Source organism: Vigna umbellata, chromosome 8, assembly GCF_029865625.1.
Source record: "Vigna umbellata cultivar VRB3 chromosome 8, Vumbellata_1.0, whole genome shotgun sequence".
In the NCBI taxonomy this organism is placed as follows: domain Eukaryota; kingdom Viridiplantae; phylum Streptophyta; class Magnoliopsida; order Fabales; family Fabaceae; genus Vigna; species Vigna umbellata.
This window is the reverse complement of record NC_142172.1, coordinates 48,940,178-48,964,883: the sequence shown is the minus strand read 5'-3', so window position 1 is coordinate 48,964,883 and position 24,706 is coordinate 48,940,178. Positions and strand designations below refer to the sequence as shown.

General features: G+C 32.0%; 4 protein-coding genes across 6 annotated transcripts; all 4 read left to right on the top strand.

Annotated features, from left to right (window-relative positions):
• Window positions 1-21: 21 nt before the first annotated feature.
• Window positions 22-5,940, top strand: LOC124840290 (uncharacterized). Of its 2 annotated transcripts, none has more exons than XM_047316326.2 (9): window positions 22-296; window positions 384-715; window positions 2,420-2,569; window positions 2,837-2,980; window positions 3,174-3,330; window positions 3,702-3,874; window positions 4,565-4,620; window positions 4,999-5,101; window positions 5,650-5,940. In XM_047316326.2, the coding sequence occupies exons 1-9, from the start codon at window positions 92-94 to the stop codon at window positions 5,737-5,739; spliced, it is 1,410 nt and encodes a 469-aa protein (XP_047172282.2). In that variant the 5' UTR covers window positions 22-91; the 3' UTR covers window positions 5,740-5,940. The 2 variants fall into 2 exon arrangements, with proteins under 2 accessions (XP_047172282.2, XP_087953416.1); XM_088097290.1 differs by having other exon boundaries at window positions 159-296; window positions 376-715.
• A 504-nt stretch (window positions 5,941-6,444) lies between these two features.
• Window positions 6,445-9,135, top strand: LOC148194881 (uncharacterized). The gene is made up of 5 exons (XM_088097296.1): window positions 6,445-6,602; window positions 6,703-7,113; window positions 7,208-7,262; window positions 7,490-7,575; window positions 8,822-9,135. The coding sequence occupies exons 1-5, from the start codon at window positions 6,561-6,563 to the stop codon at window positions 8,972-8,974; spliced, it is 747 nt and encodes a 248-aa protein (XP_087953422.1). The 5' UTR covers window positions 6,445-6,560; the 3' UTR covers window positions 8,975-9,135.
• A 6,239-nt stretch (window positions 9,136-15,374) lies between these two features.
• LOC148194880 (protein LAZY 1-like) lies at window positions 15,375-17,528 on the top strand. The gene is made up of 5 exons (XM_088097291.1): window positions 15,375-15,650; window positions 15,732-15,798; window positions 15,883-16,661; window positions 16,792-17,062; window positions 17,149-17,528. Exons 1-5 carry the CDS (start codon window positions 15,645-15,647, stop codon window positions 17,166-17,168), a joined length of 1,143 nt encoding a protein of 380 aa, XP_087953417.1. The 5' UTR covers window positions 15,375-15,644; the 3' UTR covers window positions 17,169-17,528.
• A 4,223-nt stretch (window positions 17,529-21,751) lies between these two features.
• LOC148194879 (UPF0235 protein At5g63440) lies at window positions 21,752-23,861 on the top strand. Of its 2 annotated transcripts, XM_088097295.1 has the most exons (5): window positions 21,771-21,970; window positions 22,049-22,414; window positions 22,874-22,962; window positions 23,225-23,293; window positions 23,473-23,861. In XM_088097295.1, the coding sequence occupies exons 1-5, from the start codon at window positions 21,856-21,858 to the stop codon at window positions 23,530-23,532; spliced, it is 699 nt and encodes a 232-aa protein (XP_087953421.1). In that variant the 5' UTR covers window positions 21,771-21,855; the 3' UTR covers window positions 23,533-23,861. The 2 variants fall into 2 exon arrangements, with proteins under 2 accessions (XP_087953420.1, XP_087953421.1); XM_088097294.1 differs by having other exon boundaries at window positions 21,752-22,414.
• The last annotated feature ends 845 nt before the right edge of the window (window positions 23,862-24,706 follow it).

Genomic DNA, 24,706 nt, shown 5'->3' with positions numbered 1-24,706 from the left:
CTTGGAAGATACTGATTCAAGAAGAAAAAGTATAAAATAAGTATACATTTGTAGAGTAAAGTAACCAAGAGAGGAGAAAGGGGCGGTGGAGATGGAGAGAGAGAGGGAGGTGGTGAGTGTGCTGCACGGTGGTATGATCATAACCATGGACGAGGAGCAGCGAGTGTTTAGGGACGGGGGAATCGTGATCGAAGGAGATAGAATCAAAGCTATTGGACAATCTGCACAAACTCTTGCTGAATTTTCTGATGTGGCCCACCACATCCTCGATCTCACCGGCCACATCTTACTCCCTGGTTCTCGCTCTCTCTTTCCTTTTTTCTGTTTGATATTGCTATGAAATGAAATGAAAATTTAAATAATCTAAAGCAGTAGAGTGACAGGATTTATTAACACCCACGTCCATAGTTCCCAACAACTCGCTAGAGGCATAGCCGATGATGTGGACTTGATGACCTGGTTGCATCACCGCATCTGGCCCTACGAATCCAACATGACCCAACACGATTCTTACCTCTCTACTTTGCTTTGCGGGATCGAGCTCATTCACTCCGGCGTAACCTGTTTTGCTGAAGCTGGGGGTCAACATGTGTCTGAAATGGCTAGAGCAGTCAGCTTACTGGGTCTGCGAGCTTGTTTAACCCAGTCCACCATGGACTCTGGCCACGGTTTGCCTCCATCCTGGGCCACTCGTACCACGGATCAATGCATTCAGGTCTCTCTCTATTCAAACTCCCAACTAATATGATTTATTATTCAGTGATGATTACAAAAGTGAACCAACTTCTTACCAAAGCCAATATATATATATATATATATATATATGGACAGAGAAGCATTGCACAATGGATGGATGGTTGTAACAAACTACAATAATAACAGTAGCTGTTCAGAAACTGTTAACTAAAAGAAATAGTTGAGATATTACTAAAACCATAGAGAAGTTTATCTCTAACACTCCCCACAAGCTCAAGGTGGATGTGAAACAATAGGCAACTCAACCACATTGAGCTTGGATCTAAGAAAAAGAACTCTTGTTGGTAAAAGCGGCTTGGTTAGTAAACGGTCCATTGATCTGCACAACGAGATGCTTGGCTAGAAGAGCACCAACAACATACCTAGAGAAAGATGGGATAAGAAGAAAATCTGCACCCTGTTTTGAGAGTTTAAACCAGAAAACACAGGAGAAGATATAGGCTTTGTCTGGACAAGAAAATCCTTCATATATTTTGTTTGTGCCATAACAGGAGTGTCATTGGATTGGAGTATGAGCGCACTTCAATGCCAAGAAAATAATCTGAGGCCCCTAGTGTGAGAGAAAAGACAGTCCAAATTATGAAAAAGATGCTGAACTAGGGATGTGAAGTTTCCTGTTATTACGATGCCATCAATATAAACAAGTGATTGGACAGTACAATTTTTGCTGAGAATATGTTAATAAGAATAGATCGCATTTTCCGTCTTTAAAACCAAGCACACTTACCATCTCTGAAATCAAATTGCAGTAAGATAGTTTTGTGAAGCTGACAAACCAAACAAGTATCTTTATCTTCAAAAACCTGGAGGTTTAGTCATGTAAACCTCTTCATCAAGAAAGACATTGTTAACATGTAACTGAAACAAAGACCGCTTGTAAGCAACAACAGAAAATAGAATAATGCAAAAGGAGTCAGGTTTTATAACTGAAGATAGACTCTCATTAAAGTTGAAACCATATTGTAAATTGAAACCCCTGGCAACTAATCCCATTTGGGTTTCCCATAACACAGAACACCCGTTTGCAACCAATAGTATAAAAATTCGGAGGAAGAGGAACTAAAGACTGGGTATTCTTCTATTCAAGAGCAAGAAGTTCATCTTGCATAGCACCAAACCACTTTGTATCCTGTAAGGCAATTTTGACACTCTTTGGTTCCACATTGGCAACAAGGAGAGATGGAATAACCCTGATTTGAACAATACCAGACTTAGAGTGAGTCTGCATAGAGTGAGTATTGAGAGGACAACGTGGTACGATGTGTTTGGTACGGTTCAGAATTAGAAGTTAGGATCTATGGAAAACACAGGATAAAAAAGGATAGATTTAGCAGAAGCTAAGAAAGAGTATCAACTAGCTATGAATAACATATTGAAACCGACAAGTATTATGATTAGTGAAAATTACAAAAGTGAGTGAACTGCTTACCGAGGCCCGTGTATATGGACAAAGGAGTATTGCATAATGCATGCTTGTTCAGTAGTACTAGGAACTAACTACAACTGTTACTACAATAAATACATGTAGTTGTTCAGAAACTATTAACCAAAAAGAAACAAACTAGATATTACAAAAAAGGAGAAAAGTATATCTCCAACAAAGTCTTTACGAATCCATTTCTTTTCACAAATGACTTTACTCTTACTTTCTTCTCATATGCAGTCTCAAAAGGACAATTATGACAAGTACCACAACACAGCCCATGGTCGCATCAGAATCTGGTTCGGAATACGACAAATCATGAACTCTACTCCTCGCTTGCTTATCGAAACAAGAGATGCTGCAACACAACTAAAAACTGGAATACACATGGTACCCATTCCTTTTCTTTTCTACAAACATTTTGTGGAAAAACAAGAACAACATAACCAAAACTTCATTCTCTAACTTTAGATCGAGTTGGGTGGGGCTGTTTTCATCAACAATATTAATTTGATTATTCAAAATGGCCTATATAATAATGGGAGGAGTTCTAAATCAATACCACTTATTTTTTATTCATACTAGAAAGTGGTGTATTAAACTAGCCAGCACAATACTTATGCACCAATGTCCTCACCTGACATACAAAACTGTTAGCATGTTGCTGAGATACCGTATGAGAACCAACTAGTCAGGGATGTTCACAAAGTAGATCACGGAACTGTTACATACTTGGACAAGATAGATTTCCTTCAAAGCAATCTGCTAGCAGCTCACTCAGTTTGGCTTGATAATAACGAGGTAAATTTTTGCCCCTTTAAACATGATTATACCCTTTCAACAAAACCTAATTCAGTTCTTAAGTTTCTATTATTATCTAACATGTGGTGAGTTCAATTTTGGGTGATGCTGGTATGCAAGAAAACACCCATGACTGTTTATTCCTCGAGTTAGTGTGATAAACAGTAATTATTCCTGCATAATATTTTTTCAGATATCTCTTCTTTCAAGATCAGGGGTCAAAGTGTCCCACTGTCCTGCTGCTGCAATGCGAATGCTTGGATTTGCACCTGTAAGGGAGATGCTTGATGCTGGCGTTTGTGTCTCTCTGGGAACTGATGGGGCCCCATCAAACAATCGCATGAGCATCGGTTCATCTGAACTCTAAACTTTTGAATTCTTTTTTACTTGCTTTATAATTGCACTAGATTCAACAATTCCGCATTTAATAGACCACAGAAGGAAGTATGCAAATTTAATTGCACTAGGTTCAACAAGCTCAAGTATGCAAATTCAATTTGTTATGTGAAGAATTTGTATTTACTTATGTGAAGAACTTTTATTTTTAATATAGTATTAAATAGACCACAGAAGCAACCTACCCTCCTAAGGCAGGGCAGGTTCATCTAAGATTATGAACACCAAACCCTCACTTGAACGTGAAATAGTGGGAGTCTCTAGCCGCATGGAAAATGTACACTTTTAGTGGATTGAAATTTTCATTTCTAAATTGTATTTGCAGTTGATGAAATGTACCTAGCTTCTCTAATTAATAAAGGACGGGAAGTTTATGCTAATGGAACCACAGATCCAACAGCATTGCCCGCTGAAACTATTCTTAGAATGGTTACAGTTAATGGTGCAAAGTCGGTATTGTGGGATGACGAACTAGGTTCTCTTGAGGTTGGGAAAAAGGTTGGTATTGGTTCACGTCATTCGTAAAGTGTAATTATTATGATTTTTTCTTTCCCGGCTAACTTTTTTCTTTTTGTTGAAATCTTCCCCTTTTAATTGGGACTAAATGCGGGATTCTCTTTTGTTGGACACAGATTATACTGTAGACCTTTGAATTCGAAGTAGAGAGTTGTGGTGTGGGGATAGTTCTTTGTATTTGTATAAAGCACAGTTGAAACATGACATTTTTTATATCTGTTGATAATTACCACATTTCGTTTTTGCAAACTAGTTAACAATGAAAATAAATAGGAAATTTTTAAAATATGATATGGACTAGGTGAAAAAGAAAACAACGTAAGCAAAGAAAATATAAAAATCTTGCGGGAAACTTATTACATTCAATTGGACAAATGTTATATTGACCTCCCTGGTCAATGCTTCTGCAATATCTTTCTAACTTTGTTTAACACCAAATCTTCTGTTGATGGTAAAGTAGATTATTTGCTAGAGAAATAATACCTGGAGTCGCCAGATGTTAATAGACATCTAGTGAAAGAATGAAAAAAGAGAAAAATATCGAAATTATGGGTGGTATGATGTGATAAGGGAAGAAAAAAATGATTATTATTGAGTGTTTAATATCATTCCTCTTTTTTATATTTTCTTGATGGGACCGAAGCTGACAGTTTTGTGATTGTCATTCAATAGGCGGACATTGTTGTAGTCAATCCTTCCTCTTGGCCTATGGTTCCTGTTCATGACTGGTACGAACCCATTACATAATTGGTACTTCTGTTAATTATACAGACCTTTTATTGAATTCTTTTGAATTAGATGACCGGTGTTTGGATTAGTTTTATCAGAAGCAATCAATTTTTTTTTTTATGACGAAGGCAAGGTAATAAATAATTCTACTTTTCATGATTTCATCGCGTGGGATAGAATTGATTCTCGTGTGTTAACTGCACATCCTAGATTGTGATCTTGTGCGCTTATGAAATAATGTGATGATCATGCATTACATAAAACCATTTTAACGCCATGCAGCGAAAGTTCCTTTCTGTTGCAATCTTGGCTGGCTACTATCACACCATTCAAAGACCTTTTCAAGTTAATACATTTACTGTTTACACAATGTGCAGCATTTCCAGCATAGTGTATTCCATGCGATCAGAAAATGTGATATCTGTCATGTGCAATGGCGTGTGGATAATGAAGAACAAGAAGATTATACACGTGGACGAGGTATTATCTTGGATAGTTTTTCTTATGTAGAATGTGAATCGATTCTATATTAGATTGAGAATCCATTCAATAATATTAATTGACTTAATGAACTAACACTTTACTTGAAGAAGGAAAGAAAGAAAATAGAATGAAAAAAAAGATAAATGGAAAATGAAAAATTAAAACTCCGTTCATCTGGGTGAGTGAAAAATGGATAAATATACAAAAATCATTTTAATTAATTAAAACCAAATTTAATTTATTATAAATCTAATCATTTTTAACATATAATTGCTCTTGATTTTTTTTTTTGTTTTAAAGAATTGTTTTATTCTTTTTAAAGAAACTATAAAACATAAGAAAGGCTTCCGCTATCTCCTACTTTGCATGCCTTGAGATAAGTATTTCTTACAACTCCTTTTCCTTTACTTTCTTCTTGAACTTGACAAACGTACAAAAAAAAACATATAGAGTTCTTATCAATTATGTTTCAATTGGCCTAGTGTTTCGTCTTTTTTCATTACTCGTGGCCGGAGAAGTTTAATTTGTATTGTCCATGATGACAGGAAGAAGTTATTTTGAAGGCAAAAGAGGCTTCTGTTGAACTTCTGAAGAGGGCAGGCATAACATTACCAAGCAGAATGAACATGATTTGAGTATTTGTTTTCAAGTGTATACAGATTGCTAATGCAATACAGGAAATAATGTATGCACTATAGAGACAGTACAGTATCCAATGAATTTAATTGTGTGGATGATGATATTACAGAGTGAGCGTATGACTGCATGACTGTGTAAATTGGTCAAGGGAGAGATTGAATATTTGAATATTTTTTAGTTTTTCAATTATCTTTTAACTATTAGTTGTCAAAATCTAAACATACAATTACACTAATAATTCAAAAACTTCATACATGTATTTATCAATCAAACAGGTTATTAATTATTTTCTTTTCAAAAGAATTTCAACGACCATAACTGAAAGGAACAAAAATAGAATATTGGATTAACAGGACTAGAATAAAAGTTTTTAAAACTAAGCCATTAAACAAAAATGAAATTATATATTTGCAGAGGGTAGATTGGATATATTTGGTCGGATAAATAATAATTTTTCTATAATAACTAACAGTATTTCGATTTTAATACAATGAATAAAATTATAACTTTTGTAAGTTTTAAGATCATTAATTTTGTTTGAAATTCAATGGTTGATATAATTGATAATGTGTTTGATTTTAGTATTTAATCTTAAATACAATTTTTAGAAATAATTTGAAAATTAAAAACATATTTAATCTTAAAATTAATTAAAATTGTAAAGGTGTAGAAGTAATATTATAGTTTTTTTAAGAGGATGGGATGAATTGGATTGGAGGGATAGGATAGTAATTCGTGTGGTGACGGAGTAGAGTTTGAGATAGTAATATATCTGTTGTTAGATTGGAAGTGGCAGTGGCAGTTGCAGACTCAATCCATGGCAGCTGCATTTGCATCTTCGACTACCACATTCAGACTGGTAATCCCTACTATTCTCTTAGATCAAATCAGAATTCTTATTCTTCTTATTATTAGTATTTATTATTTACGATGTGATTCGTTTGTGTTTGTGTTGTCAGTCAAATTTTGGAGATATCAAAGGTTTGCACCTCCATAACCCTAATTCTAATAATCTCAAGTTTAGGACGCCGGCGTCTGGGTTTGGCGGTTGTCATGGAGTGACATTGAGTGTGAAAGAAAGGGAAGTTGGAAGGGGTTTGAGGGTTCGGGCGAGTTCTTCTTCGGGGGAGGACGCAAGTGTTCAGGCTAAAGTGACTCAGAAAGTATTCTTCGACATTAGTATCGGAAATCCAGTTGGGAAGCTTGTCGGAAGGGTTGTCATTGGACTGTACGGCGACGATGTTCCCCAAACAGCCGAGAACTTCCGTGCCCTCTGCACCGGAGAGAAGGGCTTTGGGTATAAGGGCTCTACCTTCCATCGTGTTATCAAGGATTTCATGATTCAAGGGGGCGATTTTGACAAAGGAAATGTATGTATCTATCTATCTATCTCCCGATCTCTCTATCTTTATTCTCTTTCCCATTTTCCCATTCTATTTATTTTCTAACTATCATATATTTCAGGGAACTGGAGGCAAGAGTATATATGGTCGCACTTTCAAAGATGAGAATTTTATTTGTCAGTTCCTCACTTCCTTACTTCCCACTTTACATTCATTTCCCCTTCCTGCTTTCAATTTCTAAACACCAAATAATTTCACCTGCCTTTCTTTTTCCAACCTTTTCTTATTCTTATTATTAAACAAATGCCCCTGCAACTTCTTCTAATTAGATTCCTCCATCTCCCTGCATATTATTGATATTGTAAATATATATTAATGATACTCATATCTACAATATCTCCAGTGTCTCATACTGGACCCGGAGTTGTTAGCATGGCAAATGCAGGTCCCAACACAAATGGGAGTCAGTTTTTCATATGCACTGTCAAGGTATATTGCTCTTCTATATTTCGAATTATCCATGTTCTTCTTCTAATGAAACACCAACCCATCACGCCTAGGCAGATAAGTTTGAGCCATAATGCTGTCTTTCAATGAACAGCTGTGCTACATTTCTAACACGAAGACTTTTTTTAACTTTTAAGATTCCTGCCTTTACAAAACAAACACGGTTGTTCTGCAACTCGTATCAACTTCTAACTTTGTTGGCAATTTTTACGTATAATTTTTGCATATTATTCTGTGAAATTATGTTAAAAATAATTGATTTCATCTGTGTAAAACCCAAATATAGAAAATAGCAATTTTAGATGTATTATAATCAAGGTTGTCAAGGTTACCATTCTACTTAGGATCAAGAGGGGGATGCAAGATCATAAAATGTAGGATCGTGGGATCCTACCAAAATGTAAAGTTATACATCTATACTGATACCGAAATGGAAAAGAAAATTATAAATGACAACACCAAAGCAGACTTAAAACTGAAATTTCGTAACCTTAAATCCCTAACATCCAAAACTAGTCGCAGTAGTCACTTAGATAGTACATGAGGTTTGCTGAAAAATCATGCTCCTACGCGTCCTCAGCTGCATCTGTTTAATCTCATCGGCACTTTCCCAAGCATTTGAACACCAAATTCATCAATAGGTGCAGCTGATACACAGCAGAGAGAGAGAGGGTTGAGACTTGAGAGACTTAGAGATCTGATTGCAGGATAGACAGGACGCGCACTCGTAGCAAGTCTGATTGCACAGCAGCAAACAAATTCATAAATCAGAACCTAGAGATTGAGAGAGATGGGAGGGAGTGACCAAGAGACAGAGAGAATGGGGTGGACCGTGTAAGGTTCTTAGGTCTGATACTGAGAGAGAACAAACTGATTCAGGGATGAAAGAAAGGTTAAAATGCATTCAGGCGAATTGGCTTCGCACGATCAGAATGAAGTCTGATCCCACAATCTTGCTCCAATCCTACTACAACGGTCCCACTGATGGATTTTAGTAATGATCCAGCTAGGGAGCAGATTTATAAGGTCTTGAAATCGATCTATTCACGGTTTAGCTAGTGATCCTGACAGCATTGATTATAAATTATAATTAAAAGAACCACATGGTGTCAACAATCTAAAATTTTACTAATATGATGGAATGTTAGAAAACTCTTAATGTCTACTTATCTGAAATTGTTTCTGTTCCTTGGTTTTGATATAATCAATTGATTTGATGAATTGGCAGACACCATGGTTGGATCAGAGACATGTTGTATTTGGCCAAGTTTTGGAAGGCATGGACATTGTTAGGTTGATCGAATCCCAGGAGACAGATAGGGGTGACCGTCCTAGAAAAAACGTGACCATCAGCGACTGTGGTGAGCTTCCAATTGCTTGAGGTGGTGGTTCTTGTGTATTTTGTTGGTCATGGTCATTTTCTTCTATTAACTTGTTTAGATTGAGAAGAAACTCCTGCTTTATGGAAATTTTTGTTCGACTATTCTTAAGAGAACCTCGGTAACCTTTTTTTTTATCATACTGAACCTAAATCTTATAGCACTCACCTGTGTTCTGGTAGAATTACAGTCAAGTTGCAAAATTTAATACCTGTTTTAAGTGGTATCTCCTTAAGCCAAAGTGCAGATTCCATGGGGAAATGGATGTCAACAGAATTATTAGTCTTCTATAACATGCATGATCAAATTAATAGCATTGCTAGGGACTTGTGGTAGACTTTTTTCTGAGCGATTATTGTGTTATCTTGATCGAATTTGGATTCTTTTATCGGCCCTTTGTATTTTGGATTAAGAATGAAATAAATATAAAAACCTGTGTTTTGAATCACAAGAGAAGGAATGAAAGACTTCTTCCACCTGTGTGGATGAATGAGTTAAAAAGGGAAGGAAAATAAATTTCATAAATGTTTCATAAAAAGGGAATATTAGAAGCATAATTTAAAATAAATATATTAAATAAATTAAAATTATGTATCTAAGCACAATTTTAATAAAAGAAAAAGAAAAATGTCTGAAAGCAAAACTTTAGTCAATGAAAAACAGATTAAATAAAACACGTGTTTGGGAGAAAAAAATTCTTTATTATTCATAAATTTTTAAAATTTGTCTATTTTAATAATAAAAGAAATAAATTATACCTCTCTGGTAAAAAAAATGTGACAACCTTGTACGTGGAGGTTAAAGCAAATATATGGAGAGCTTAGGTAGTATATGTGGAAATATTAATGTCTGGTTTGAAAATGAGCGTTGACTGATACGTACAGGTTAAGAAATTAGGAGTTAAATGATGTTTTACGGATGTTTATTATGGTTGTCTTTAATATGCATACATGTTTTTCTCTGCATAAAGTTGGAGCGAATTTTAGCGCATTTCACTACACTTCAATCATATGTAAACAATAGCATACATTTGAATAGAATGAAGCTACCCAACCTATGCTTCCCTATTCTATTCTACCACATCACCTTTTTCATGGAATTCCTTCTTCCAAAACTTTACCTAAAATCATTTTTATTATTTTAATAATAGAATTTATTATTTTATTATTCAACTCCTAAAGTTGCACATTTATATATGTATTTAGTTCAGTTACAGTTTTCAACATAAAGAAAAGGTATATTTGTTTACCTATTTCTCTCAATATTTTTGGAAAATTTTATAAAAAAATGTTTATGATGAAAGTGACGAGTTACAAGTGTTTGACGTTCATTGTAAAACAAAAATAATAGAACATTAGTTAATATTATGAGAGTTTATATATATATATATATATATATATATATATATATATATATATATATATATATATATATATATAAAAGAAAATTGTAAATTTCTTTCTAAAGATTTATTTACGACATCATAATTAAAAATTTGTCTCGATAATCAACTTAGATTCAATGCAAAAGTTAAACTTAGAAAAATAATTCTTAGACTTTGTAAAAATTTGTGTTTCACAAATTTAGGATATGTGATGGCTTTTTAGAAAAATATTTGTTGGAAGATTTAGCAATAGTATTACATGAGTTCTATTGAATATATAAAAAAGGAGGTTCACATGTGAGATACAAATACCAATGAGATTTGAGTTCCCAACAACCTCTCCCTCAATGTGAGTTGCTTGCAGCGGAAGCATTTCCAACCAACCACAACCACGAGTAGTATTTTTCAATAGTCGTTCATCTTAACGGAACTTGCTTACCTAAACATACCACTGTTGGGTCTATCAAGGAGGAGGTTCACAAAGGAAATACGAACACCAATGAGATGTAAGTCTAATTATATAAAGGATCGACACCACTCTTTACCAAAAATCCTAAGACTATGAATTAATGTGTCTTTCATCTTTATACTACTTACTCATTTCTATCCAATATTTGACTCACACTTGAATTACGAACAAGTTTAACATATATAAAAAATTAATATCATCTCTCATCTAAAACTTCAATACAATAAATTTGAATATTTTTTCTTATATATTTCTTCTTTCTTACAACGAATAACAAAAAATTAATAGATAACTTAATAAATTTTAAATAATTAAATTTAGTTTATTTGAACTAGTTTCACAGTTTCAGTCTCCTATTAAAAAATATATAAATTAATTTTAAAAAAATAGTTTTAATTAATTATCAATCTTTTGAATAACTTTTTGTTATTTTTTTTAACAGTTTAATCATGAATACCACTAAATATATGTTGATAGAAAAATAAATATTAAAAGAGATTAGTATCATTTAATTTTTTTTTTCTATCATTAAAATTGGATAAATTTATTGAATATCGATTCATATTTATTTCACCCTTCTCAAGTACAAATCTATGTCACCCCTGTGTATTTATAGGTATAGTTATACACTTTGAAATTCAAACTCGTTCTTTAAAATTAATATTCACTATAATCTCTTGTTTTTTTTACTCATTATGACAAGTTGCTATCATATAAATATATGGATAAACTATTTATCATCTCCCATGCTAGAAAATTCACACTCACAAATTTAGATTAAGAAAGAAGCATATCTCTCCTATTTTCTGATAGAATATCTGTTCGAGTCTCTAGTTTCTTAACATTCCTTATTTTATTAATAAATGTCACCCTTCAATCTCTGTACTTTCAATAAACTAACACTTACTTTGCTTATTTTATTTTAAAATAACATATTTGCTAAAAATTAAATAAATAATTTATACAAACTAAAATTTAAAATATAAAAAGTTGTTCTCGTATTTTCTAACTTTGAATTTTAATATAAAGTTTCACAAATTTAAAAAAATTAAAATACATTAAACTTGAATTGTTTTTAATTTATTTTTTATTATTTAAAATATTTTATTTGAATAAAATAATAAGTTTATTGAATTTTGATTTTATTATTTGAATATTAATTATAAAAAAATTGAACAATTATAAAAATTCAAAAAATACTAGTTTATGTTATTTTTCAAAACAAATTTTGTTGAGACATATTTTAGCTAACATTATAAGGGTTTAGTGTTTCGTTTGGTTGATGTTTAAAATAAATTCATATTAGATATTATTAAAAATTTTGATATTTCATATATATATATATATATATATATATATATATATATTTTGATATTCTAAAATTTATCAATCATTTGTCATTATATAAAAATTTATTAAAAAATAAATAAATAAATATAAAACATAAATATCATATCAAATTTATGATAGAATATTAAAATCAATTTATTTGAAATTATAAATTATTAATTTTAATTTTTACACTTTAAATAAATTTATAATCGTCCCTCTATCTCCCCTTTTTCTTCTGTATTTCCAAGTCTTAAATTTACAAACTTTGTTTGAAAGTGTTAGTTTCAAAATTTAACTTTAATAAAATAAAACTGAAAAACCCTAAACATTTTCAAAATAAAGACTTTATTTCTTTCATTTATATATTACTTTTTGTTTTCATGGGACTTTGGATATTTTAAGATTACTTTTAAGCACAAATATATTTTTAAGCTTGCAAACTTACAAAAACAGTAACATTAATTATAATGACAAAGCATATGGGTCAATCAAATTATTTGCAAAGACATCATGAACCCCTTCTCAGGACACAATTAAGCAAATATCTGCTGTCATTAATTCATTGTGACCATCTTGTCTGTAAGTGATATAAAGAAGAAATTAAAAGGTGATTTAAGATCTCCCATTATGATCTTCATCTATCTCTCATACTTTCATTAATTACGTTACAGTAAATTAACTATGGTTTCAACTTCATCTTATCATAGTAACAACCGTATTCAATAAAATTACTTTTAAAATAAACTTAAATTATAACTACTTGATAATATATTTTATATACAAAATAAATTTTATTTATATAATAAAACGTATGATAGCCATTTTAATTTACCAATTATAGAAGTTTATATCTGTTTTCTACGAAAACATTTTAATAATAATACACTGTAAATTATATATATACATATATATATAGTTTATAATTTATATAACCTTTTAAAGAATACCTAATTTTAGTTGATAAAAAAAATATATTCATAAAAAAAAACATACTTTAAACACATATTTTAATAATTTTTAATTTTAAGTTAAACTAAAAGATAAAAAAAATTCGAAATTATTCAAATATCCTTGTATTAGAATATTTTTATCAATTAAAATTTGATACTTTAAGAGATTACTATCAAACATATATATATATATATATATATACACATTGATGAAATGCTTTATTTTTTACTCTTCTCCTTTAATAGCTAACTCTTTTGAGATCTGATTTCCAAAATATTTGTGCTTTACTTTAATCTCTAATACACAATTTTCGAATTGAAAATTCACATAAATTACGTAATATTCATAAAATTTTATAGCGTTTAAAACGTAAATTTTACTTTATTGTAGTGCTTTACTTTTTTATAAATAATAATTTTAAGATACGAATAAATATGCACTAATTAACATATCAATTGAAATTTAATAAGAGAATTCTACTGATAGGTCCTCCCAGCATAGACCAGGCGAACGGTTAACGATACCGCCCACCAAGATGGCAATAAGGATTAGCGTCCAGCCGTCCAAGGAACCGAACGTCCTCCCACACATGGGACGTACGCCCAAACCCCAAAAAGGCAATCAGGACCAAGGCCGCTCGAGCGCCACTAGGCCGAGCGTTCACCCTGGTCAAGCACCGAAGTCGAACGACCACCCAGGACGACTCGCATAACACAAGAACGTCCGCCCTGGTCGAGCGCCAAGGCCGAACGTCCATCCACTAAGATGGCGAGCGACATGCCATTTGTGATGACGAGCGTCCACCCGTTCAAGGTTGGCACGTCCGCCCAAGAATCTGGGCCGAACGCCAACGAGCGGCCAATCATTTAGGAAGCGGACGTCCGCCCAAGGATGGCACGTCCGCCCAATAATCTGGACCGAGCGTCCAGTCATTCAAGAGCCGGACGTCCGCCCAAGGTGGCACGTCCGCCCAGGAATCAGGGACGAGCTTCCCATCATTCATAAACCGAACGCCCGCCCAACCGAGCGGCACTTTGCTGATTACACGGTTAAATGCTAATGACACATTAAAGTCCTTAATAAAGATTAAGGTATCATTGGGCCGTTTTCAGGCCCCCAAAAGGTAAGAGCCCATTACAATCAGTATAAATAAAGGTATCAGGTATGAGTTCTGGACAGATTGCTTAGAACGCAACACATGCATGCATTGTATAACGCTCTGTCATATTACTGACTTGAGCGTCGGAGTGCCTTTGGCAGGTACCCGGCCCCTCCCCAACTGGGAGTGTGGAGCAGCGCCAGGAGAAGGAGGACGTCCGCCCGACTCGGGGCGTGGAGCAGCGCCAGGAGAAGGAGGACGTCCGTTAGCAGCCTCTCGCTCCGCATTGACGGAGAAAGCGTTCACCGGCCGGTATTGTTCGCGTTCGACAGTCCGGTCTTCAACAACGTTCGTCCGTCATTGTACCGTCCGCCCGGTCTGCACCAGCTGGAGAGAAAGCGTCCTAGAGAAAAGGCGTCCGCCAAATCCGTAGCAGCTGCGCCGTTCGTCTGACAGCCCCTACCGTTCGAGATCGCCCGCCCGCCTTCATCGTTCGTGATCCTTCGTATGTTTTAACAGGGTCCGCTCGGATTCAGTCGAAACAAGAATCAAAGATTATAGTTTCACATTTAAAAAAAATTAAAGTCAGTAATATATTTATGTGTGGAAATTTAAACAAACAAATTAGGTTTTTATATTTAAGATAAGATCATGAGGTTTCTTAAGGTGATAATATATATTGTTAGGAGAAGATGTAATTTAAATATTAAGTATACAGGTTATTCCCATTACATACCTCGATAATTTTGTATATATAGTATTATATTAAGCAATTGCTGAATTAAAAAAAAATGTTTAGAAAAGAACATAAGGATAAGGAGTAGATGAATAGGAATGGTAGATGTTTAAAAAGAGAAGTAATGGTAGTTTTGAAAAGTTGATGTTGGGTGGTTTAAGTGGGTAAGTAGTTGAAGGTGAAGAAGATGGAGCTAGGCAGATAGTGTTAAAAGTTATGTGTCGGAAGGAAGAGAGAGAGAGAGAGAGAGAGAGAGAGAGAGAGATTGATTCAGTTCCTTAATTATATGATAGAAATAATAATAATGCATGGGTTGGGTGGGTCTGAGACACATAAATATATATATATGCATGCATTGTGAAGTTAAAATGGAAAAGGGGAGGCATTTGGTCACTACTGGGCTCAACAGAAATCAATCGCAAACTGAATTTTACTTATATATGACCAAACATTGATAGATATATGAATTATTATGAGAGCCTCACAGTTATGTCCACCTTCCACATGATCGGATTAAAATTGTTTAGGACCCCACAACCCATAATGTTACGTGAATCTTGACATAGAATAACAAACAATCTTGTATCTATCTCTGTGTTTTTCTCCTTTTATCTCTCTTCCAAACTCCACATACACATACTCAGCAACCTCCGTGGAAAATCTTGTGGAATACATCATTTCTTTCTCTCCTCAAACAAACGATGAAGGTCAGTAAACATCAATATGAATTCTAGCTTTATGAATTTCTTATTCTTTTCTTAGCCACTTCATGCATTTCTTTGCTCCAGTTACTTGGGTGGATGCACAGAAAATTTCGTCAGAATACCGCCGAACCCTTTAAAGACTTGCTCATCGGTAACTTTCACCGTATGTTGTATCATTCGGCTATAATTCTCAGTTCTACTTTAATTAATTATTTCATCTCGTTTTTTTGTTAAGGGACTTGTGATGATGAACACAACTACCCCAATCCCAAAGGAAGCTTCGGGAATTACAAACATGTCAAACAAAGTCAGAAAGAGCAGACCATAAGAAAATCTTTCGCTGCTGTCGAAGACGATGAGTACGAGGAAGATTCGGCGGGTGCCATGTACGAGCTCTTCCACGGGTTCCTGGCAATTGGAACTCTGGGTTCGGACCAAGTCGTTAGCGATCCATCGACGACTCCGACATTTGCCATATCTGTGGAGAACATAACTGAAAAGGAAGACGAAGTGACTGAGAACGAACTGAAGCTGATAAACGATGAGCTGGAGAAAGTTCTGGGAGCGGATGATGAGTCGTCGTGTGGGAGAAACAGCCATGTGAGCAATGGGAGAAGCAGCCATGGAAGCATAATAACGCTGAGCGGGAAGCCGTTGTTGGAAGGTGGAGAATCAAATGGGAATGGAAGTGCCGTTTGCCCACTTCAGGGATATCTGTTTGGATCGGCAATCGAGTTGTCAGAAACCACGACCGTGGCTGTGGCAAAGCAGAAGGAGCACAGAACGTCGCTCGGCGAGCTGTTCCAGCGAACCAAGCTGGCGGAGGAGAGCATTGGAGGAAATAATAAGGATGATAACAAGAGAGGTGAGAGGGAAGCAGACAAATCTGCCATGCATCTCATGAAAAAAAAGCTCAAGAAAAGAATGCTTCACACTTCTTCCCGAAGCTCCTCCTCAGCCACTGCTGCTGCACAACCTGTTGATTCTGCTTCGGCCGAGAGAAAACTGCATAAGGTGCACTTTCACATTCTTCTTTCTCTTCTTCACACGTATGTTATTATGCTGTATTTCCTCTGTACTTTCTTAAGCAACAGCTTTTAGCTGGGACTCGCGGTAAAAATTAATATTTAGTTGTTGGTCGCAGATTCTGCATATGTTTCACAGAAAAGTTCACCCTGAAAATTGTACGGGTGCACACAAGTGTGATAAATACCAAAAGAACGAGAACAAGAAGAAAACAATGAACGAGGTGGTGCATGGAGAGGAAGATATACTGATACACCAGAAAAGAACACTGTCAAAGGAAAACATCATGCGACAGTATTATAAGATCCAACCAAATCCATTCCACTTTGCTCTTGGCTGTGAAGATTCATCTGACAATAAGGAGCACTGGATCAAAACAGATGCCGATTGTAAGTGTGCAATTAATTACAAATATCATTAATTACTTCTCAAATATATACGTATACAATGACCGAGACTTTTGATTATAATGCAGACTTGGTGTTGGAGCTCTGAAGAGAAAAGGGAAAAATAATTGAAGATCCTGCAGCAGCAATACATGATATGATATTGAAAAGAGTACGTTTGGGAGAAGAAGCAAATAAGAGAGGTAGTCCCTCTAATTACCTCTTAGAAGTGTATACAATATTGTAATAATTATAATGATAGACAGTGTCTGTGGTTGAAATAAAATTGTGAATGATGTATAAATGAAGTATATATAAAAGATAATGTATATGGTGTGGAATGCAAGGACAAAAGAAACATTGGAGATTGAAAGGAGTGGTGGAAGTGTGTGCAGAGTATCTCAGTTGTTAATTTCTATGGATCTTTATGTTTGTTTCAAACTTACAACCTTATGTGTTTGGCTGCCTACTCCTACATTGCATTCCATTCTAAGATTATCTATTCACTATTCACTCCACGTACATTCCAATAATGGTAAAAATGCATTCTCTTATTTATATATATGCTTAATTATTTATTACTAAATAAAGTCAGAGTTATTTTTTCATAATATAATTCCATTACATTCATCTTTTTATTTAATGTTTTGATAAAACTCTTTAAATATCTTCACATATTTAACTATTTTTTTAAAGTACTTCATGTAATATAGTTACTTACAATCGATATATTTGTTATTTAGACTAAAAAAAGTTCTCAAATTGTTTTTCACATTTAGTACCTTTTTTCTTTCAAAAACAAATACTGTAAAAACTGAAAGAAAAAAAAAATCAAAACATGATATATTTTTGTCTTAATTAAGGTTTATGTTCCTGCAAATTTGAGTATTTTTAATTTGTATTAAATCTTTTTGTTTTAATAAGTTTTCATATATGTAAATCGAGTTTATACTATTTAATTTTTTGTGATAAATTTTATTTTGTTATGTTATCTTGTTTTTTTTTTGTTTTCACGTATAATTTTTTTGGTTAATATAAAATGATATTATTGTTAATGTAGATTAACAAATTATTTTTATTATTTTAATTAAAAATGTATTGAATTATAGTGTTAAGGTTTCTTGTTATTCAATAAGATTTTATTAAAAATAATAAAATTCATTTTTCACTTTGGATTAGAGGAAATACTATTTTATAGTACCTCGATCTCATATTCTTTAAGGAATAGAGATAGCTAATCAAAATGAATATCTGACATCATAGTCACATAAACAAACAAATTAAACGATAATAGTTTGGAAAATATAAAAATTATGAAGATTAATTGAAAATATACCTAAATTTATAAAGACTTTGAAATTAACTAAACCTATATTTTTATATGAAAATAATGTATTTATTTGTTAATAAAATACTTATATAACCGTTTTTTTCACATATGTTTTTTTGTTAAATTTTGAACAGTATTTCTTCATTAATTTTGTTAATATAAACATATAGTAATATTTTTTCTTATATAATATTAACTATCATATAAATATTTTAAGGTACTACAACCTTTATATAAATATATAAAAAAAAATTAGAAGTGTCTAATATATAAAATATATTAAAATTTAAAAAATCATTTTTTAAATTAGACATTAATTGTGTGTGTGTCTATATATATAAATTCTCCAACAAAGATCCTCTGTATTAGTTGAATTTAATAAGCATAATACTTTTAAATTGAATTTATACATTAATAAACTATTATTAAATAAAAGGTAATTATAAAAAAATTACACGTGCTTAATTTTCTACGAATTATTAAAAATTACTTTATATAACAATTAATGACGATAAATTTATAAGATTATGTCAGAATATAGTAAAGAAAAGTAATATACTTTGGAAATAAGAAAATTCATATTTTTATTTTATTTTCAAAACCATACATTACCTAAATAGAAAGTAAAATTAAAATATATAAGAAAATACACTTACTAATTAAACAAGATTTTCATTTTGTACTTTTACACTTGCAATGCACGTGTGTTTTCAATTTACATTAAGTTAATCCAGCTTTATTTTGTAAACCATTTTACTTATTTACTTTAGTGATTGATATCTAATGAATACATATAATTAGTTTTATACTTAATTGTTAAATAAACCTCAATATCTATAAATATTAGTTTAATTAACCCTTTCATTCATATTTTATTTTTAAACTGTTTTTGTTGAAAAATACGACTTCTTTAAAAAAAAAGTATTCAACCTCGGTTAAGAATTTAATAGTAAATAACAATAAGTATTGTTAGATATAATGTTTAATACAATAAGAAAAAATTCACAGTCTTAATACAAAAAAAAATGAATTTCACTGTTTTTTTAAATTCTTTTAATATACTAATTTTGTTTAAACTTTGTCAATAATTATGATATTTAAACACGTATTTGATCTTTATTAATTGGCTGTATAGTTTGTTAAAGTCAATCTTAATATACAATTAAGTTTGAAAAAAATCTTTTATTTGTTGCCCTTTACTTTTTCTTTATAAATTTAAAAACTCATGGTAATTTATCTAAGGTTAAATATGTTTCTCAATCAGAATTAAAATTATTATAACTATTTACTTAAAATTTAAATAAAACTTTGTCTTTTAAGTTGAAAGTCTAAAAAAACAGAAAAACTTTTATTCAATGACATTTATATAATGATTTGTTGACTTTAATGATTATTATTTTGAAAATCACACTTGGATTGATGAGAGGTGGCGGTGGAAGATTTTTTCCATGTTATTTGGGATGTATTTATTGAAGAGAAATTTTTATCTTTGTAAATTTTATGTTACTAAATTATTATTTAACTAATTAACATAAGGATAGTATATTATTAAAAGTTTACAATTCATCTGTTTCTGTTTATGATAAATAATGGAATAGAAATTTTGTTCCATTTCATTGTGAAAGGATATTTCATCATTAGTTCCCTTGATACAAACGTAGTTTTTAAACATATTTTTCCGACAATAATTTCTAACTAACTGTTAGTGTATTTTTTATATGAAAATATATTAAAGAACGGTTAAATATATTTTTATTTTTTACTACAAATTAGAAATAATACATTTTTAAATTTTTTATCTAATTTAGTTATCTAATTTTATTAAAATATTAAATAAACTTAATGAAATTTGGTTAAAAAGATTAAATTAAACAATTTTAAAAATAGAAAGTTAAAATTGGTCCAAAATTTTGAAAAAAAAAACTAATTTCAATTTTTAACTTTAAAAGAAATTAAGATTTGTTATAAAGATCATATAAAATGATGTAATTGAGAGTGTAAGAAGCCAGTTGTGTGAATTGAGTTAAACTTAAAGTTATTTTCTTAACATAGTATCAAAGCTATAGTTAAAGTATATTCTAGCAATATTTGTATTTTGTTAGGTATGTTCTTCCATCTCTTATCGGCCTGTTATCGGATCATTCATTAATGTCTAATTTTACGTTTGAGATGATGTCTATATATCGGCGTGAGGAGGTATCTTGAAAGTTTCACATTGACTAAAGATAAGTGTGCAAATCTCACCTTATAAACCGATTTTGTGAAATTAAATTTAAGTATTTTCATGTATATAAAGCTCATACATGTATTTGCACGTTGTATGAATATATCCAATTTTATAAATTATTGAATATTTAAGTACGGAGATTGTAATAAATATATACATATCAATTCATCCTCGTTATTTTATCATGTCACTTTTAATTACTAAAATATCTTTATTCTATTAGATAATTTAAAAACTTTATATTACATGGTAGCTTAACTTAATGATTATTTGATTTTTATTTAATCATGATTTAATATTCATATAATTATAATTTATATTTGTAATACTTTTGATATGAAAAAAGAAAATATACATTCTTTTAACATTATATACATGATTTTATGTTTTATTTATTACTTTTTAAAATTATTTTATTAATATTTTAAATGTTAAAGAGGTAGACAAGCAAGCACTAACGTAACCAAAAAAAAAACTCTATATCTTATTATATATAAGGATGGATGTGAATACAGTTTTATATTGAATATAAGAACAATATAATGAAATAGTCAACCCATTTGTCCCATCCTCACATTTACCATCTCTAAAAATAATAGTGACTTTTGGTGTCCAAAAAAGATCCATTACATCAATATGAAATTCTTTTTTTTATGACTATATTGCGAAATAATATTTATGATAAAATGATACGATTTTAATATAAAACATTTTAAAAGTAAAGTCATTTTAGTGTAACACAACTTTAACTCAATACATTTTACTAAAATCGTGTTAAAGTGATATAATTTTAGTTTTTAAATTAAAATTATATCATATTAACATAATTTTTTTATAATAAAATCATACCATTTTAATATAATTTTATTATAATATTTTATTGTAACTTTGACTTACTCGTATATGTAATATTGTTAAAAGTTATATATTTTGGTAAATTAAAAAAAAATACATTCCTTTAGTAAAAAAACGTAGGAAGGACGACAAGATTTACTTACAACAAAGATTATTTCAATTCATTGAAACATTACACGCATTTATTATTTCAGTTACATACAAGACTGAAATCTGATAAATCTTGAAATGTTTTTGGCGGCCTCCAGCAAAGAGAATAATATATAATTAGTGGGCAAGGCCTGGCCCAAATAAAACTGGCGGGCAAGGCCCAGGAAATTCATTATTAGTCTCTTAGTTACGAAGGCTAAGGCGGCGGCGGCGGCGGTGGTTAGCGGAAGAGAGATGCCGAAGAGAACAACGCACACGTACTCAAGCGAGGATGCGGCTCCGGAGGGTCCACACTCCGATCTCTTCGTTTATTACTGTAAACACTGCGCTTCCCATGTCCTCATCACTGGTTCGTTTCTTCCATTCTCAATTTCTCAATTTCTCCGTTTCATATCCCTGTCTCAATTCCTCTTTCTTCCACGCGAAGATACCCAATTGCAGAAAATGCCCAAAAGGAAAACCGACAAATCTTATGTACTCGACAAAACCAAACATCTCGCCCGATTCAACGTTCACCACGCCGGAAAAGTTCTCCTAAAGAGAGGCGAGGGCAAATTGGAGAAACAATACCGCATGAACTGTATGGGCTGTGGTCTTTTCGTTTGTTATCGCGCCGACCACGATTTCGAATCGTCCTCTCTCATCTACGTCCTTGATGGTGCCCTCAGTACTGTTGCTGCCGAAACCAACCCACAGGATGCCCCCGTTCCACCTTGTATATCGCAGCTTGAAGGAGGACTTGTTCAGGTTGCTATAGAAGTTGAAGATCGTGCACAACGTTCAGCAATCACCAGTACCCTTTCTCTTCCCTTGTAATTTCATCTACACACGCTCCACATCCCACTTTCTCTGTCATTACCCTTTCTCTGCTTTTCGGACTGCATATGCAAATCTCTCATTCATTATCTTTTTCAAAACCCCATGTGCTTCCATATTTCTATGCTTCCTACCCTCTCATATTTTCATGGATGGATTAAGAAACATTATGGTATTATGAATAGTGATGTTTTGGAGGCCTTAATTGAGAAGAGTAAATGAAATTGGAACAAAAAGTATAAAGAAAGGTTAGGTAAAATGAGAAATTTAAGAATAAATGCGAAAAACCTTTTCGTTCACATTGTAACATAGAGTTGTAACTTATTCTATATAATGCAATGCTTGCAGTACATTTGCTGTGGAATGTCATATAATTTCGTAATAAAATCCCGGTTGAATCTTGAGGATTAGATTTAGATTGTTTTTTCTGTATCAGGAGTAAATGCTGATGATGTTCGAGTCACTGTTGCTGCTCCTGCTGCCCGTGGAGAGGCCAACAACGAACTTTTGGAATTTATGGGAAAGGTATTTTTAAAACCCTCTTTGTTTCTCTTTTTATTGGGTGTGAGTTTTGGTTGTTACCTTGTGACTCTGTGGTCACGGGATCTGGTTGTAAAGGTGGCCTTTCTTCGGGGCTGCCTATTGTCTACACTACACATGATCCTCCTTAAACTCTCAGGACTTTTTGTTAACCCTTTTATGTTATTTTGTCTCTTTGCTCAATCTTTCCCTTTGGTCGAAGACAACTGTAGCACTGACAACTTTCCGCTACACATTTTTTACATAGGTTTTGGGTTTGAGATTGAGTCAGATGACTCTTCAGAGAGGATGGAATAACAAATCAAAGCTACTTGTGGTGAGTTACATTATTATCAAGTATAACAAATCGAAGCATTCACATTGATATGAATTTGGGCTTCTTCCAAACGATTCTATTCTGAATAATCGTATCAATTCCAGTTATTTAATTATTCTTGTTTCCCTCCTATAAGATTGTCACTTTGTAATTATTTTCACATTTGACGACTGTTTCAGGTGGAGGATTTGACTGCTAGACAAGTTTATGAGAAACTTTTGGAGGCTGTGCAACCTTAACGTTGTTTGTTTAGCTTTAGTATCCATGGTATCTGTCTGCTTCTATGAGGTTCATTTGCATTTTCCATATTAAGGCAGGGAGGTTTAAATTTCAGTTGTAATGTTGTTTACTTAGATTCTCAACAAAGCAGTTCGCTACGGTGCAATAGAAACCTTGCTTGTCATGCTCATGTACTATAACACTTGATTGGATGGTATTAGGTGAACAAAATCTACCTGGTTACGAGAGAAACGCATCAAAATCCTTCTCTTTTTCGATACATCAAGGGTAAATTATGTATTGCACTCTAGTTTAACCGTTTGTTAAATATTCTTTAAATTTTGTGTCACTTAATTTTTTTCTTAACGTTAGTTTATTGTAAAATATTAATTTAGTTTTAATTATTGTTGTTTATACAGCTCATCTCAATAGAATTCAGTATGATATAGGAGAACTGTTCAAATTTAGTTTTGATATGTTATCAGCGTAATTTATATATTATTTACTAATTAGAAATTGTTTTAAAATTGATTTTTTAAATAACTATTATCTAAAAAGCGTTTGTATTGTAATTTGAGCTTGTCGCAGTCAGATTCTTTAAGTTTATCATTTGAGATTTATAAAGAAATTTCGGTGGAGGATGTGAGGCTTTTGCTTAAGACTCTTATACTAAATAGTATCTTAAATTGTAAGTAATTTTTTAAATTAAAATATAAGTACAAATTATAAATGTTAAACCAGAAACCAGATTCTTGTAGGCTTCTTGTTTTTTTATTTTCACATATTAAGATCATTTGCTTTCCAAGAATGCTTCTTGACCTTTCATATTTTACCAATCAAAGTTTTGAATTGCACTCTTGCACTGCGAAATGAAGACAAAATTAATTTATTTTAAAAAAAATGTTACTGTTATTTTTAATCAATTAAAATGAAAACAAACATTTTACATAATAATTCAATAATTAGTTAAAACTTAGTATTTCTAACATCTTCAAGGCAGTCATAATTAGTTAAAACTTAGTATTTCTAACATCTCGAAGATAGTTAAGAGATCATTACAAATCAATTAAACATTTTTGAAACCTCATATAAAACACATTATTAATCAATTTGTTCTCTCTCTCTACGGGATATTCATTTTAATATAACTCCAATTAATAATGTGATATTTGAAGATAAATATTTAATATGTTT